The sequence below is a fragment of the Centruroides sculpturatus genome, unplaced genomic scaffold, assembly GCF_000671375.1.
Source record: "Centruroides sculpturatus isolate CEXI.00-Female unplaced genomic scaffold, Cexi_2.0 scaffold656, whole genome shotgun sequence".
Lineage (NCBI taxonomy): Eukaryota > Metazoa > Arthropoda > Arachnida > Scorpiones > Buthidae > Centruroides > Centruroides sculpturatus.
In genome coordinates this window covers 28319-45592 of record NW_019384824.1, presented here as the reverse complement: position 1 = coordinate 45592, position 17274 = coordinate 28319, and the positions used below count along the sequence as shown (strand labels likewise).

General features: G+C 31.6%; 2 protein-coding genes across 2 annotated transcripts in view; one reads left to right on the top strand and one right to left on the bottom strand.

Moving 5' to 3' along the window:
• LOC111629997 (solute carrier family 17 member 9-like) overlaps positions 1-13306 on the bottom strand; it is a 29426-nt gene extending 16120 nt beyond the window's left edge. The window contains exons 1-2 of the mRNA XM_023373990.1: positions 13065-13306; positions 100-226 (exon numbers count right to left, since the gene is read on the bottom strand). Of these exons, the coding sequence (XP_023229758.1) occupies positions 100-226; positions 13065-13087 (150 nt within the window). The 5' untranslated portion in view covers positions 13088-13306. The remainder of the gene's footprint in view (positions 1-99; positions 227-13064) is intronic.
• A 2448-nt stretch (positions 13307-15754) lies between these two features.
• On the top strand, positions 15755-17248 carry LOC111629980 (transcription factor Adf-1-like). The gene is made up of 4 exons (XM_023373957.1): positions 15755-15795; positions 16506-16682; positions 16744-16900; positions 16994-17248. Exons 2-4 carry the CDS (start codon positions 16535-16537, stop codon positions 17085-17087), a joined length of 399 nt encoding a protein of 132 aa, XP_023229725.1. The 5' UTR covers positions 15755-15795; positions 16506-16534; the 3' UTR covers positions 17088-17248.
• The last annotated feature ends 26 nt before the right edge of the window (positions 17249-17274 follow it).

Genomic DNA, 17274 nt, shown 5'->3' with positions numbered 1-17274 from the left:
CAATAAAATTATTCTCCCCTTTGGAATTTTATAATTCAATTTCCAACATCAAACATTGTCATCACAAAAGTCATGCGTAATAATTCAGAAAATTTATACCGAATCGGTCTTACTCCAATCGTAATATCTGGATACCGAAGCGACTGTTATTGGCATGGTCATTCTGGCAGCATATAAAATTAAACAACTCGAAAATAAAATAGACATCCATAGATGTTTCTCGGCTCTGAAAAATAAAAAAGTAAATACCAGAATTTTAATCGTTTCTGTTTCTATTTCTATTGGAATTACATTACATAATTAACATTAAATGTAAAAAATAAATACTAAAATAATAAGTTGTTATGTTTAGATATTAAATTTTAAGCATTTGAAAAAATATAGGAAGCAGCTGGATGGCGATTTGTGATTATCACCCCAGGAAGTTTAGTTCAGTGTTCTTTTTTTTTTTTTTTTAATTATTCTAAGAAAATTTTAGTATAATTAATTCTAATTTTCAGGTTTATCTTAGTTCAAATTTAATTTAATAAGATAATTGTGAATCTAATTATAGAATCATTAATTAAAAATTTTGTTATAACATTTATTTTGATTAAAATATATAATTACGTTCATTAATTATTCAAAGATTATTAAATATCATCAAATACAGTAAAATATCAATTTAATGGACTAATTCAGGCAGGTTGTTAAAAGAAAATTGACAAATTAGTTAGTTCATCTGTTTTTACTTATGTAAATATGTTTTGTGTAATTAAAATTAACTATGTATGAGAAGTTAATTTCACAGAAAAGTTCTCTATATTTATTATTGTTTATATACTTACTGTAGTTCTAAAACTGTAACAAACAAATTTACAATCTAAATCAAAATAAATAACCAGATATTTTTTGGCAAATACATTTTAATTGTATTTAACTAAACAAATAAATAATGTTCTTAAAAAGAAAACAAAATGTACAATTGACAAAAACACAAAAATTTCCTATTTATTCGTCTTCAGATGATGACACTATATCGAGACACACTCATTGTGGCTTAAAGCTAAGAGAAGTGACTCTTGGATTTCAAAATAATAATAGTAATCTGTTAATTTAATTACATACAAAAAGCATTTTAAAATTAACAGGATATTAATTTTCATGTATGATGTATGGGCCAGAAATTTTCTGTTAAACAGTTTTTACTGTACTTTCAAATATTCAGATATATGTACAAGGTGCGTTCCATAAGTAATGCGACTAATTTTTTCACGACGCAACGATATGCCGTAGCTAGTTCTAACCTGCTGTGCTAGGAGGTGTGGGGTGCTAGCTTCAAAACTTGCCTGGTCTCGTTTGTCTCCAAGCTGGTCGGCGTGTGAGGACGTTCATTCCCGTGAACCCTGTTTTGAGTTAATGTAACACGGAGCAATGGATCATTTTGTGGAGCAACGTTATGCTTTCAAATTTTGCGTTAAACTTGAAGTCTGCCACCGAAACTTTTATATTAATTCAGCAGGCCTTTGGGAGTGATTGCTTCTCCAAATCACAAGTCTTTCGATGGCACAAGTCGTTCAAGGATGGCCAAGAGGAGGTCACTGACAAACCTTGCAGTGGATGTCCATCAACCTCCCGAATTGTCTTCTTTGACGTTAGAGGCATTAACCACCATGAATTCGTACCTGTCAGGACCACTGTAAATGCAGCTTTCTACTTGGAAGTGTTCAAAAGACTGAAATCCTAGTCATGCGCTGCCAAAGTGACATCAAGGACATGCGGAAACTTCATCACAACAACACGCCAAGCCACAGCACCTTCACTGTCAACGATTTTCTGACCAGGACCCACACCCCATTGGTTCCACAGCCACCTTACAGTCCTGACCTTGCACCCGCCAACTTTTTTTGTTTCCCCGCATGAAAGGGAAACATTGGGACACAATTGAAAACATCAAGGCTTATGTTACATCAGCTCTAAAGGACATTATGGAAAATGCCTTCCAGAATGCCTTTCAGGCCCGGAAACACCACCTTCACAAGTGTATTGATGCAGGAGGGTGCTATTTCAAAGATTTTTGACTAATTGTAAAAATATGTTCAATAAATGATTTTTTATGAATTTGGTTGCATTACTTATGGAATGCACCTTGTATAACATTCACAATCATGCAACCAATATTGCATATGATGCTAACAACTGGTAAAATTCAGGAAATAGATGGGCTTTTTTATTAGAATTAGAAGGCATCAAAAGATAAACAAGTATTGCTTTTATACATTTCTAAAATTGCTTTACATTATGACTATATTTTTTTGTCATAAAAATAACTCTTACTTTCAACCTCATAACCGGAGTGTATGTATAATACTTCAGCTAACATTTTTGATGCCCCTTCTGGGCTCTTCCTCAGGCTTTTTTTGTCATATCCATTCTATCCTAAACCTTAGAAATTACGTCAATTTTGTTTGAAGTCTGACATCTGAATTTTAATAAAATTAATTGCATCTGATTTCATTGTAACAGGAAATAATTTTTATGTTTTGAATTTCTTGAAAATTCTCAGTTAAATAATTTGTCTTTCATAATGAAATACATTTTAATTCAAGAATATATACAGTGTCTTCCAAAATAATTTCTATCATTTTAAATTACTGTAATCATGTTAATTACTATCTGAGAAGTACACAATGTACACCAATCAATAGAGTAACCATCCAAGTTTCATATCTCATCTGGATAAGATTCAAGCTCTGAATGAGAGGTTTCCAACCCCATGAGAATTGTAGACCCCTATAAGAGTGTGAGGGGGCCTGGGGGAAGAAATTTCAAAATAAAACACGATTACATGAGATATATCTCATTATCATCTCCATTGCTGTCTGGACTGCTGAGTGCTAACAGTCAATAACATGTGGGAGCGATTGAGTCAGAGATCAATGCTTCATTTACAAACAACACAACCTGTTTATTAGACAATTTAACTTACAATGAAAGTACTATTGTCACGAAGGTTAAAGTTCTTGTAGATTTCAGTGCATAGTCTTCAAAAGAAAAAGAGGAAAAGTCCAGAGACAAAGGTGGTTTCTTATCACTGACCAGATGTTCCATTCTAAGACCAGTTCTTGAACAGGGAATGATGCAGATCAGAATTTCTGACATTTCTCTCAACGAAAGTCTATAACTTTTAGCAGATACATCAGCAAAGGATAAAGACAGAACCTTGTGGAAAACACCCCAGCAAGGGACAAAGCCTTGTGGGATGCCATGGCAAAAAACCTAGCGTCCTTGTGGCCTGGGCTTAAATATCTCGTGGTCCGCTAAGTTTCTTTATTAGTTATTAATCCCTTTTCTCGGTCCCCAACTGGTCTTTCTCTGTTACCAGAGGATATTGGACCAGATCAGTTCCTGAGAAAGACTATTGTTTATTAATACAATTCGACACCATCTTTCGTTCAGTGTCGAATGAACCTTGTACCTTAACTAACATTTTCTTTTTTGTTTGTCTTGCCTTATAAAGAATTTAATATACTAATTATTTTCTCCCTTTTTTACCGTATGGTTTTAATATTAAAATAATTTTATTTTTCCCCTTTTCCTTTATAATTTAGTTCCCTTAATTTTAATTAATTGTGAAGATCAAGATTCATTTTTGTTTGGATATATGGTGATAAGAATGTTTTTCATCTCAGCCCAGAGCCTCCTATGAGCAAAAAAGTCAAAGGAACCTTACCTATGCATGAGACCCTTTGTGAGATATTCACCTTTCACCTCAAAAGTCAGTTTTTAACATGCATCAGTATACTGCCTATTCTCCATGCTCTGCATCATAAAGGCTTGCTATCATTTGTGTCTTGACCAACGCTCCACATGTAGTTGTGCACTTCAGTATGAGCGATAGCAAGCATCTCAGTATCCAGGTGGGGCTCGCCCCACCCCCTAAAACTACATAACATCAAATACTCCACAAACAGTTAAGTGGGCTACTTGAAGCCAGCATAGTCACATGGGCTAAATAGTTAAATGTGATAGTCTTAGCAGAGCAACACAACTTGTAATCTTGTGCAATCTCATTTTGGAGGGCTGTATCTCACAAAGCATTGCTTAGAGATGTGGTTCCTTTGACTTTCTTGCTCCTATAGGTATGATCTACAGCTCTGATAAGGTCCCAACAACCTTTCAGAGCTTGAATTGATCCCTCACATCTGCAATCAAACATCTTGTTGTCTACTACCTCTATACTACTTCTAGGAAGTGCCATAAATGAAAATGGCAACACCACACAAAGAAGAAATTTTGTGTTCTGCAGTTCACAAAGTTAAAATCGCTTGTCATTGTCACAACACAAATAATTTGCAGGAACTGTAGAATTGTGGTTTTTGTGGAAGGAATGATTACAGATATGCCATAGCAAGCATAGGAAGAATCAATTTGAGTATCTGTTAGATATGTGCTGTGTACATATTGAGAAATTTTAATGGATAAATGTAAAACTTACAGTTTTCCAATGTTTTAATATATGTTACAATGTCCTCAGATAATAATTAACATAATTACATAATTCAAAATGGTATCATTCTTTTTAGAAGACCCTGTATTTCAGAGCAGATTAAATTTCTTACAACATAAGAATTTGTAATTATAATCAAGATGTGTCTACAATTTATTATTTGTAACATCTCACATTAAATCCACATTTTATGGAAATCCTGGAAAACTAGTTTACTAAACCCAACATTGGTCCTAGAAAATGAACAAAGTCAATGTTGCAAGATCAAGATTTTTATGCAGTATCAAAGAAATTTGATTAATCAAATCATATTACAAGAAAAATTATAATGAATTACAAAAGAAACTATCAAATATCTTCCAGAATAAAAATAAACAAAATGTATAATTAAAGAACTATTTATTTATAAATATAAACATCCCAAGCCTAATACTTATGTAAGGCAGAGGGTGCCTCCGCTTGACCTTTCCCCTCTGACCTCACTTGGTCCTCGGACGCCGAATAAGAGGGACGCTTTCATTACGCCGACCTTTTGCTTTGGTTTCACCAATCTCTCGGAAAACTCCGACAACGAACGCGCATTTGTACAGTCATTTAACTTAGGCATTTGTAAATATTACATAGGCACAAGGAATAAAATAAGGTATTTCCAAGGAATCAGTTTCCTCATTAATCTTGTCCGACGAACAAAGGACGTGGAACACGTGGGCGAGATCGGAGCTACTATCATACGAGGTAGGATCAAATTCGGACCTATTCTATTGAAACACTACGACGTATTTTAGCCGAACCGCTAAACTTATATTAAAGCCAAACGATTGCTGGATTAGATTCGGCTATATTCTTGCTACTGTTAATAATTAAATGCTAAGTAATTTGGCCTAGAGGTAGGCATTAGACACCATCTCTTATTGAATTGAATAATTAGAATAAATTACATTAATATTTGAGCCACTCATTTGCCAAATCGATTAACTCCACAAAACACAAAGTATAAAAATTGAGAATATAAATTATTTTTAAAAATTCCTTTTAAACTTTAAATTTAAATAAACATTGCAGAATGTATTATTATATATCATTATATTAAAGCATAATTTTAATATAATGATGTATAAAATTAGTTACACAAAAAATTTGAAAATAATAATGATTGTATTAAGGATTTATAAATGGAGTTAATCAATTTGGCCTGTGAACAACTCATTTAATATTAAAATAATTTAATTTAATTCTAATTATTAAATTTAATACACAGCAGTACACCAAACCAGTTAAACAACAGAAATATTTAATATAATGAACAGAATTGGTGTACTAGTGTTCTCAAGAGTTTAATAATATTTAATTTCATTTATATAAATGATCTAATCTGGTACTTATCTGGCTTTAAAGACTTATTTTTAAATTTAAACTTTTTTTCAAAGTGAATTTGTAGTTTTCCTTATTGATACTGACTATATTTGTATATTTAAAATGTATTTTAAGCAGCTGTGCCATAAATGGCACCTGCTTTAAACAGATGTTTCTTGCAACACACTTCTCAACTTTATAATCAGTATAAAATATACAATATTTTATATTAACACATTTATATATTAAAATATCATATTTATGTCCATTTAATGATTTTACAAATATTACATTTCTCATTTAAAATAAAAGTAAATCTGTTCATCTGTTTAATGGGGATGTAACCAGAAATTCTGTGTGGGGACAGCTGCAAGGCTGATGGCTTGTGTAGACTTAGCGTAAGTCTACTTGTGATAGGTAGGTAGATTGCCTATCTACATACAAAACACAAACGTACCCAAAATAGGTAAGCTACTGTGAAAATGCAATAACCCAAGATCACTAGCAACATATTATTCTGCATGGAGTTGCCATATTCTTATGACAGTTCCTTGTATGTCATATGCAAACCAATGTTACACATGACAATGCCTCAATAAAAAAACCAGCAACAAGTTACTCAACTTTCCTGGCAACATTTAAAATTTTGGTGGCACCATCTATTATCATATTTTATTACAGAAAATTTTTATATTTCTATTATAAAATAGCAAAAACCTTAAATTTGAGGGTAGGGATGAGTTTTATAAAATATTATAAATACTAATAATGAGTAAAATCGTCCTTAAGTCTGACCCTACTGGAGATACACATGAACCCCATTATCTTCCCACCCCCTCGATCTTTATCTACCAAAATCTAATAACATCAATCCCCTAATAAACAAACCTCCCTGCAAAATTTCAGAAATTTTCAACAAAAAGCACAGGAGTTATTTAGCTTCAAACAGAGTGAACAACATTGTGCCCCACCACACACTAATATCCATCATAAAGAAATTACCCCCAAATTATTTTGCATTTCTTGACATTTCAAGGTGTCCTGAACCCAAAAATGTAAAAACTGGAGTGATCATACTTTCCCTTTGTTATAACAACTGGGAAAGTAAAAATAAAAAATATGAACAAAAACAAGTACTGTATATACAGTATTTTATTTTTTACCAATATATATATTAATGAGTTTTATAAAAAAATTATAAATACTAATAATAAGTAAAATCGTCCTTAAGTCTGACCCTACTGGAGATACACGTGAACCCCATTATTTTCCCACCCCTATATATAAAAGTATATACATATACTGTACTTGTTTTTGTTCAGATTTTTTATTATAAATGCATGATTAAATAACACATTAAATGTTCAATTAGGAAATTAGGAAGAGAAGAAAATTTAACTTAAAAAATTATCTCATAGTTCTATTGTATGTAAATTTTTGTTACAAATTTCATCTAACATTTTAATTTATTTTATGTTAATTTAAAATCAAGAGAACTTTTCAATTATTTTCTACATAAAATTAGTCAATAAAAACCATTATATTATTAACTGATTATGCATTAGAAGAACATGTCTCTACAGGATAACTGATAAGTTCAATTGTCTCATAGATATATATTAAATTTACAAAACTCTTTTATTTATACATTAATAATACAACATAACATAGAAGTGCCAGATCTGTGAAGTAGCTATAACTGGTCATTATGACTGGTTAACGTAATAACTAAAAAATATTTATAGAAAATTTTCACTTATAAAAATAACAGTATATATAACTGTTTTTAAATGTAATAGCCAAAGTTCAAAATAGTCAAATTCCAACAATTCTATTTAAATTTAATTAACTTACGATGTTTCACAAAAGTTATAAAATTACAACGTTTAAGATATTTACAAAGTAGGTTTCCACACACACACAAAATAAATTAAAGTTCAAGTAGTCCACTAATCCTGAACAGGTCCGTCGAAAAGACACCTTACGACACAATCCTTGAGTAGTAACTAGATGTAGGATCTTCCGGAGTTCATCGAGAAAACAGTGAGATGAAAGTAACCTCGCTTCAAGCTTAAACATTAACCAACCTTCTGATCAGAGTTCCATTGACCAACTCTCTTCTGACATGAAGTTCTAAGCCAAGCTTAAACCAAACTCAATTTTCCTGCCTAAACTTCAACCTTTTATACAGATTGACAGCACTGACTGATTGACCAATCAGTGCTTCATAGCCCTGTCAGAGGTCCACTGGTAGTCTGATGATCGGCGGCCAATCAACGACCACTCATTCAAAACCAACGGTCGCTTCTCCAACTGACTTTTGCAGTGTCAACCGTTACTAGTTTGAAATAACAAGAAAAAAGTGGGAATCATGCCTCCAGATGATTCCAATCCTGACAGTAATTATAAGTATTATAATTATAAGTATTATAATTACATTTAAAACATAAAACTTTTGATACTGTGGACATCTGGATTCTTGAAAGAAAAGTCTTTAACATTGGTTTAAGAGGAGCTCCTTCACAATGGATAATATCATATTTGTCAAACCATAAATACCACATAAAGGTCAATAATAATAAAATTGTTCTTATAAAGTTGTGTTTATAACAGTACACAATTATTTGTGTTACATGAGCATATTTTCCACAAAAAATTTTTTACACTTACTGCATATATCTATGATTTTTATTTTCTCATTTGACAAATATATCTTTTTGCTGCTGATTGTTTCTGAGTTTCAAATATTTTTAGAGATTTGGTTCTTAAACTTTTCTTAAACTTGCATATTGTTCAGATAATTCTTTTGAAAGTTATAATATGTAGTTTTATCTTTTCATGTTTTCCCTAGTAAGTTCTTTATAAATTATAAATGCATTAACAGCAACAAGGTCAAGGATATTATAAAAGACTTATAATGGCCATCTTCTAGAACTTGCTTTTGCCAAATATTTTACAATTTCACACAGTTACAAAATAATATTATTTCTGGTTTTATTTGCAATAATTTGCAATGGAGATGATTTTGCTCAGTTTAAATGCATCTATCTCCATCATGTTAACTGGAGTGATAACTAAGTTCACCAATCAAAATCTTGACAATACAGTAAATAATTTACTGGATTGTCTGACCATTTCAAATTACTGATGAAAAATTCAAATCAATATAGTTTTAAGACATAATTTTATAAAAAGTCAAAAGATATAATTGTGAAATCACAATAATGAAAACTACAACAGCAAAACAATGAATACAGTCAAAATAACCAGTCTGGCAGTTCCAGTTTTAATAATAAATACAGGTATACCTCGACTTACGTTGTTTCGAGTTACATCGTTCCCGATTATACGTCGTTTGTCAAAAAAGTATATGGAAAAATAAAAATCAAGTTTAAGTCATTTTATTCGACTTTACGTCTGTCCGCCACAAATATTGAAGTCATAATATCACTAGAAAAGCATTTAAAGCACATAAAATCATATTAAAATATATACATTTACAAGTATGTACTGTATTTACAGTACATGCATTCGTAAATTTAGATTACTTTTTTCTGTACTATATTAAAAACTAAAATTTATTTGTTTGTAAGCTTAAAATAGATCCTTATTAACCATACATTATTAAAAATGCATTAATAAATAAAATACAGAACCGGGAATGGTAATTTATGATTTAGCCTAGTGACGAGTAGATTCGGAGACAAGTAAATTCGACTTACGTCGCTTTCCTGGAACCAATTACCGATGTAAGGCGAGGTATACCTGTATATCATAATTGCATTGTAGAACAACAATCATTTAATCATATGGTAAAATTAATTTATCATCATATTTAAAAAAAAAAAAAAAAACAATTAAATGGCAATTCCATATGACTCATTAAAATTATAAAAAGTACAATCTATGCCCAAAGTAGATTCAAAACTGCAATCAAACAAAACTAGATAATCCTTAATATATTCTGCTAATAAATCAGCGAAACATGCTATGAAAATAAATACTGTATATCAGATCATTAATGAGATAAAATTTGCACTTTATGCATTTTGTATAATCCAATCTTTCAATAGTCTATACAATTATATTTTATGAAGATATTTCGTAACATTAAAAGCAATGTTATAGTGGAGTCTTGTTTTAATGTTTCTTGATTTAATGCATATCCCAATTATACATTCATTTTTGATTGTCCCAACCTCTATCACTCTGTAAAAACAATAGAACTTATACTTCAATTTAACATTTCTCAATTTTATGTTAAACTTTGATTTTAAGAAGTGATTTTTTTTTAACTACATACCCAAATGTGATTTCAATTTAATGTTCATAGAATAAAAGGATATTGGGTGATTTTTTTGTCCTCATTTAGAAGTTATTAAATAGACAGTTTTACTTTATTTAATAAAATATCATTTGAAAGGCAAAAAAATAATATTTAACTTGTTAAACATATTAAATGTGCAATGTCTGTTTAATTCATAAGATACTTAAATTTCAAACTCTTCACAAATTGATCAATATGATTGATTGAATATTGCCAATAGAATAATTTAAAAATTACAGTACATGTTAATATAAAATTTATAATCTTTATCATTTTCTGTCATATTTGTAAAATTAATTTCTAAAAAGCATGAAATTGATTAAGTTTCATTTGAAATTTTTTCAAGAAGAAAACAATGTGAAGTTTTTATAATTTTATTAATCTTAAATCTGAATTGAAAATGCTTCCACCTGAGCTTTAGAAGATATTAGAAAAATTGATAAAGTCTGTAAAGTCTAAAGTCAAAGTGATAAAGTCTAAAGAGTTTATAGAAATAAACAAATTTGAGAATCACAGTTACAATATGATATCTTACAAAGACTTCTTCACTAAATAATTGAATGGCATCAGGAGTAATATAATATACTAAAACAAAAATCGATTTATTCAAGCATATTTCAACTAACAGTACCCACTGCTACTAACTTGTAAGACAGTATCAATGCAAAAATACTCAAATAAATCTATTTGCTTACTTTGTATTTTAGATAGTGTATTCTGGCAATTTAGCAAACCAAAACACTAACAAGATAAGGAATTTTACTGTTTTTATTGCAGATAAAATGTTTTTTGAGGCCAAATGTCCAGGCATTGCTTCTCCAAAGTGTTCTAATGACACATACATTCTGTTTCATGACGGGATGTGTCAAACACTTTGGAGATCTGATACTGAGAGAGTGGGTCTCAATACATATTTTATCTATAATAAAATCAGTAGGACTGATCTTGTTAGCATTTTGGTTTTCTAACTTCTACTATGGAGTTGATAAGAGATGTATTTTGGTTGAATATATTTATCTTTAAATTGATTTAAATACTTTAAACAAATATTTTTATATTAATATAATAATAATGTAATATTTTCTATGTAAAATGTTCTATGTATCTTTAAAAAGTTATGAAATATATTTTATTTCTAAGCAATTATGTAAGAATTTGAATGTATCTATTTCATTTCTACGCTACAGTTCCATAAAGCTGTAGATTTTTTGGAGCATTATTAAATTTCAAATATAAATTTCTTTCAATCAACAATGAGAAAAAAGTTTCTTAAGATTCTTATTTTTTTAATAATAAATATCAATTATAAAATAACTTTAAAATAAAATAGTCAAATATTTAATTAAAAATGCCAATTTCTTATAGTTTACATATCATATTTTAAGAAGTAAAACATTAATATAAAACACAAAAATGCAAGATAATTTTTAAAATTACTAAATAAAAAATATTCAAAATAAAATAATATTTATGTATGTACATGTGCATATAATATATAAAAAATCAAAACTGCAGAACATCATTCCTATACTTTTTATTATACAGACCATTAGCATCAATATATTCAAAAGTCAATAAACAATTCCACATTTACTATTCGAAACAATGAAGCAATAAACTATTAAACTATTCAAAATAAAATAATATTTATGTATGTACATGTGCATATAATATATAAAAAATCAAAACTGCAGAACATCATTCCTATACTTTTTATTATACAGACCATTAGCATCAATATATTCAAAAGTCAATAAACAATTCCACATTTACTTTTCGAAACAATGAAGCAATAAACTATTAAACTTTAATGAATGGAATAAAATAGAAACATGAAATTGTCTACGAATACCATAATATATAATTGTATATTGAATAAATTTGCAATTAAAACTCAAAATATTTTTTTTTTGTGGAACATTGGTTAAGAATCACTGTTTTATTTAGTAGAACTTTTAGTAGAAATTTAAACTTTGGCCTTATCTGAGAACCAAAATTGCCAGCGTGGCACAGGCACCGGGTGTGCCGGCACGAAAGTTGCGTTAAAAAATGAACGCGGATCTTGGAGAATTCCCCAAAAACTCCCCCGAAGAAAAATGTTCAAACATCATACGTACGGCCTTCTAATTCAAAATGTCTAAAAGTAAGTTCTAACTTTTAGACATTTTGTATCAGCGGCACGTCATAGCTCCGCAAAGCCCAGGCAAATACGAATTAGAAGGCTCCACGTACGACGTTCGAACATTTTTCTTTGGGGGATTTTCGGAGAATTCTCCAAGATCCACGTTCATTTTTTTAACGCAACCTTCGTGCCGGCACACCCGGTGCCCGTGACACGCCGGCAATTTAGGTTCTCGGATAAGGCCAAAGTTTAAATTTCGATACTTTTACTACAATAACAAGTTCATAAAAACTCGGTTTGGGTCCCAGACAATTTCCCTTTTCGTCCGTAGGATAACACGCCACCGTTTTGTATACATATACAATTATTAAAAAATAACTAAAAGTAGAATCTACCTTTTATTTTAAAGCCCAGAAACACTATGTTACATATAATTTATATATTAAAACAAATAAATAATAAATATAATATATAGTATAGTGTTTCTGGGCTTGTAAATAATATAAAATTTACATGTTATGTGTATATATTACAAAACGTAAACCAAAATTTTTTATATACAGTCGACCCCCCTATAACACTGTTGATTTTTTCGTTTTATATGAATTCCATGTTGTACGAGTAAATTTCTTAAAATGTAAGTAAATTAGTAAATTCTATATAAATTAAAAACAGAAGTTGGTACGGACTCAATTATTTACAACCGACAAAGACGTATCATAAGCATATTTGAAAGAGATGAAAGATGAAAGATATTTTAAAAGGCAACTTACGGGTTCCAGTATTTTTTGTCCATAATTGATTACTTTAGCATGAATATCGATTACTTAACGAGTTAAAGACGATTGACGGCGCATACGCTTGCGTTTTATTCGACGGGAAACTGAAATTTTCGGAAGCAATTTTCATTTTTTGCCGCTTTTTGCTAATTTCCGCGTCGGAGAACGAGAATTAACCAAGCACAGTCGTCTGTCGGCAATCGTAAAGTAAACAAAACTGTAGCGACGGTAGAGACGTCGAGTGTTCGTTTAATGAACTAAAGATTTTTCCCCGTGTCGTCCGTTACGTCCGATTGATTTCTCGGAAATAACTGTATTTAATTATTATTTTGCCAGTTTTTCAAATTTTATTAATTCATTTAATTGGAAATTAAATAAATTATTATAATTTTTTATTTGTTTATTTCTTTCCGGAGTAAAAACGACGGAGTCCGGGTTCGATTTTCGAACGCTTTGGCCGTTTTGTTGGGAAATGTTCTGCTCCTCGAGAACGGATGGCGGGTCCTACTTGGTTGTTGTTTATGATTGGAGAGGTCACTCTCCAGTCTTGTAAAGTCCATTATAAAGGATCAACCGGAATTGGAAGGAAGGAACCGACATATTCGACACCTCTTACACCTTCGGTCCCTAGAGGCCGGATGGCCGAGCGGTCAAGGTGGCAGCCCACCGCCCTGGTGGACCCGGGTTCGAATCCGAACGGGTGCCCACAGGGTAGAAAAAGTTAAAAAAAAAAAAACACCTTCGGTCCCGAAGACTCGCGGGAGCAGTCGCTGTTTCTTCAATCGAATTCGCAGCCGCCACTCCACCCAAAATTCCATAGCCACGGATTTACTAAATCGCCGATGGAACATCCTATTGCCGTTACGAACTGTACATTTATCTAGTAGTATACAGGCTCTTATGCCCAATACTCAGTATTGTAACAGACCAAATCTCTTATCAGTGCTTCAGCGATCCGAAATACTGTAAATTTACAAATCACACAATGATTTAAAGTGATAACCATTATCAAACTGATTAATTAATCTTTTTCTTTTGTTTTTAATTGGTGGCCGGGATATCGGGCCAGAAAAACTGGAAATATGGCGAATACAGTTGACTTCCACTTTATGTTAAATTTATTTTTGAACTTATTTAATGCGAACAGCTTAATGAAAACTGAATATTTCGGAGATAGAAAGAGCGATGATTTTTTAATTTCCGTAGAAGTTATAAATAACGAAATCAATCCTAAGATTACACTTTAACAACTAAAAACATTACATGATGTCTTACGTAAATATACTTTTTTCTTTTTACTCTTTCCGCCCTGTAGGCACTAAGAGGGTTTCTTAAAGCAGGCCCATTATGGGTTCGGCCAGGCCCACAATAGGGCGACTGGGTGGTGAGGGACGGGGCCCCGACATATCCGAACGTACCACTGTGGGTACTCCTACCCTATATACCTAAATTGTTTAATTTGTAAACAAAACAATTACCACTAGGGCCAAAACAGTTACATTAAATTCATCAAATTATATTTAGTTTTACTTATTGTCTTAAAAAAATTGAATGTTAAATTGTCTTTGTTTTGTATAATCCAAAATTGAACGTTTCAGTTATGTTTCTATTTACTCTAAACTTTATAAGCATTCGGTATCGAAGGAATTTTACATAGTTAACAGTACTGACTTAAAAATAATGTAGATATATTGACTGGACACGAAATATATTTTATAGAAGTATATAAAACATACGCATTTACCTAAAATGGCCCTAGAAATCAGATTAGTCTTTGTAAATGCATTAAAATGTTGTTACCGCTAAAGCTCGAAAGTCGTTAATGTGTACATTATCTAGCTAATCTGCAGATTAACTAGCGTGATCCGTTAAAGTTTTGGAAACTGTTCCATTTCTCAAATTACCTAGGTAATGTGCAGAGTATCTAGGTAATCCGCACATTACCTACTAGGAACTCGGTAAAGTGAAAATAAGATCTTTGCCACAAATAGGTGTGCTTGTCGCAGAAACCAATTGCTATGAAATTCAAAGTGTCACCAATCTTTAGACTGCACTAATAAGTAGGCACAGTTGGATAATGTTACCTATGGTGAGTAAAATGGCGGCTCGTCTCTGATCCCAGCAAAGAGAAGAAAGGAAACGGTGGGGACGCACGTTCAAACCTAACCTAACCTAACCTATTCTAATAATTTGGTTGGTAATAATTAAGGTCATTTATTAGAATAGGTTAGGTTAGAACGTGCGTCCCCACTGTTTCTTTTCTTCTGTTTGCTGGAATCAGAGACGAGTTGCCATTTTACTCACCATCAGAGCCGGCCCTACCATAAGGCGAACGGAGCAGCCGCTCCAGGCGCTAAGTCCTAAGGGCGCCTCAGTGGTAAAGAAAATTAAAGGAAAAAATATTTTTTTTCACTTTTCGATATTTTAATTGCAAGCGTGTGGCCAGTATGTAAATGGCCTTATCTGTTGAGACGCGCGTGGGTGATGTGCGTGGGCGGGGTTCCACTCCCGGGCGCCATAATAGGATCTCGCTCCATCCTAAAACTTGCCTCAGGCCGGCACTGCTCACCATAGGTAACATTAACTGCACAATTATATCACGCGATCACCAGAAAAAGTATGATAACTTTATTATTTTTCATCTCAGGTCCAAAAGCAGGGTATCGTTGAAGTCGTCTCGGTCCCCTCAGTTCAGATAGATACTCAAAGTCCCGAAATTCCATAGGTGGTTATCTATGTAATAATTTCCCTAATTGTATTAATATTTTAAACCGTTTGATTTTTTTTATGTTTTTTAATTGGTTGATGATTGATTCTATCAACTAATTTGTTGATTGTATTAACTTGATTCTTTAGATATCGAAAATTAAATAAAGAACATTATGTTAATTTAAGCGTACAGAAACGTTGCTGTTGTTCCAGCAAAGATCTTATTTTCATTTTACCGAGTGCCTAGTAGGTAATGTGCAGATTACCTAGGTAATTTGAGAAATAGAACAATTTTAGCAACTTTAACGGATCACCCTAGTTAATCTGCAGATTAGCTAAGTAATGTACTGTACACATTAACGACTTTCGAGCTTTATCGGAAACATATATATTAAAGTCATGTGTTCCCATATAAAATTTAAGCAGTTAAAGAAATAAGGTACAAGGGAAAATTTAAATTAGAAATATATAGATTATAACGTAAAGTTATGTTTGATTGATTCTTTAGTTTTCATATATCAAAGTCTGATTGGTTGTAGCTCGCAGACTGCTCCGACCCGACTACATCGACCTGGAACGACTGCTGTTTCCATGGCAACAGCAGTCGGCCGACCGACTAGTCGTTCCAGTCGGACAGATTTGAAAGGTTAAATATTTGTAGTCTGGTAGCAGCAGTCGGTGAGCTACAGCCAATGAGCTTCGAAGCTATAACCAATCAGAGTTTAGATTTATCCAATCTACGTCGAAGTTAGAAAATGGCGGAAGGTATAGATTTCTCGGAAGCTTTAATAAACGAAGTCAGAACGTGTCCGTGGCTTTACGATATTCGGCGAGCCGATTACAAAGACAACATTAAAAAAAATAATTCTTGGACGGAGATTTCCAAGAAACTAAACGTCGAAGGTACGTGGGTTGACTATATCTAATAAGTTATCGCATTGTAAATGGTCAACATACATTTCAGAATCATTAGTGAAGAAAAGGTGGCAGAATATCCGCGACCAATATAGACGAAAAAATAAAGAGGAGAATCTTCCTAGTGGTTCTGGAGGTCGCAAGAGACAACAATGGGCATATTTTAATATGCTCTCGTTTCTGCGACCAGGCATTGAACAAATAAAGTAAGTTATCTTAGATAATTATTGTATAAATAATCAGATATTTATTCAATTTTTATAATAAAAAATACTTTATCAAATATTTTATTTATTAAGCACAATAAGTAATTTTGTTGAGGAAAAGGAATCTTCCCAAAATCACATAAATCTGGGAGAAGCAAATACAGGAAATAATTCAGGTTTGTTTTAAATATATCCTCTTACTTGACAATATTAAGAAATTAATGTTTGATTCTACAGTTTCTAGTAATTAAAAATTTAATAATCCCACAATAGATATCATACAGAGTATGGTAAAAATTAGTTTTAGGAAATAAATGTGTACCTAGACAAATGATGTAAAATTAAATTTGATCTAAGCTTAATTACTGCTTATA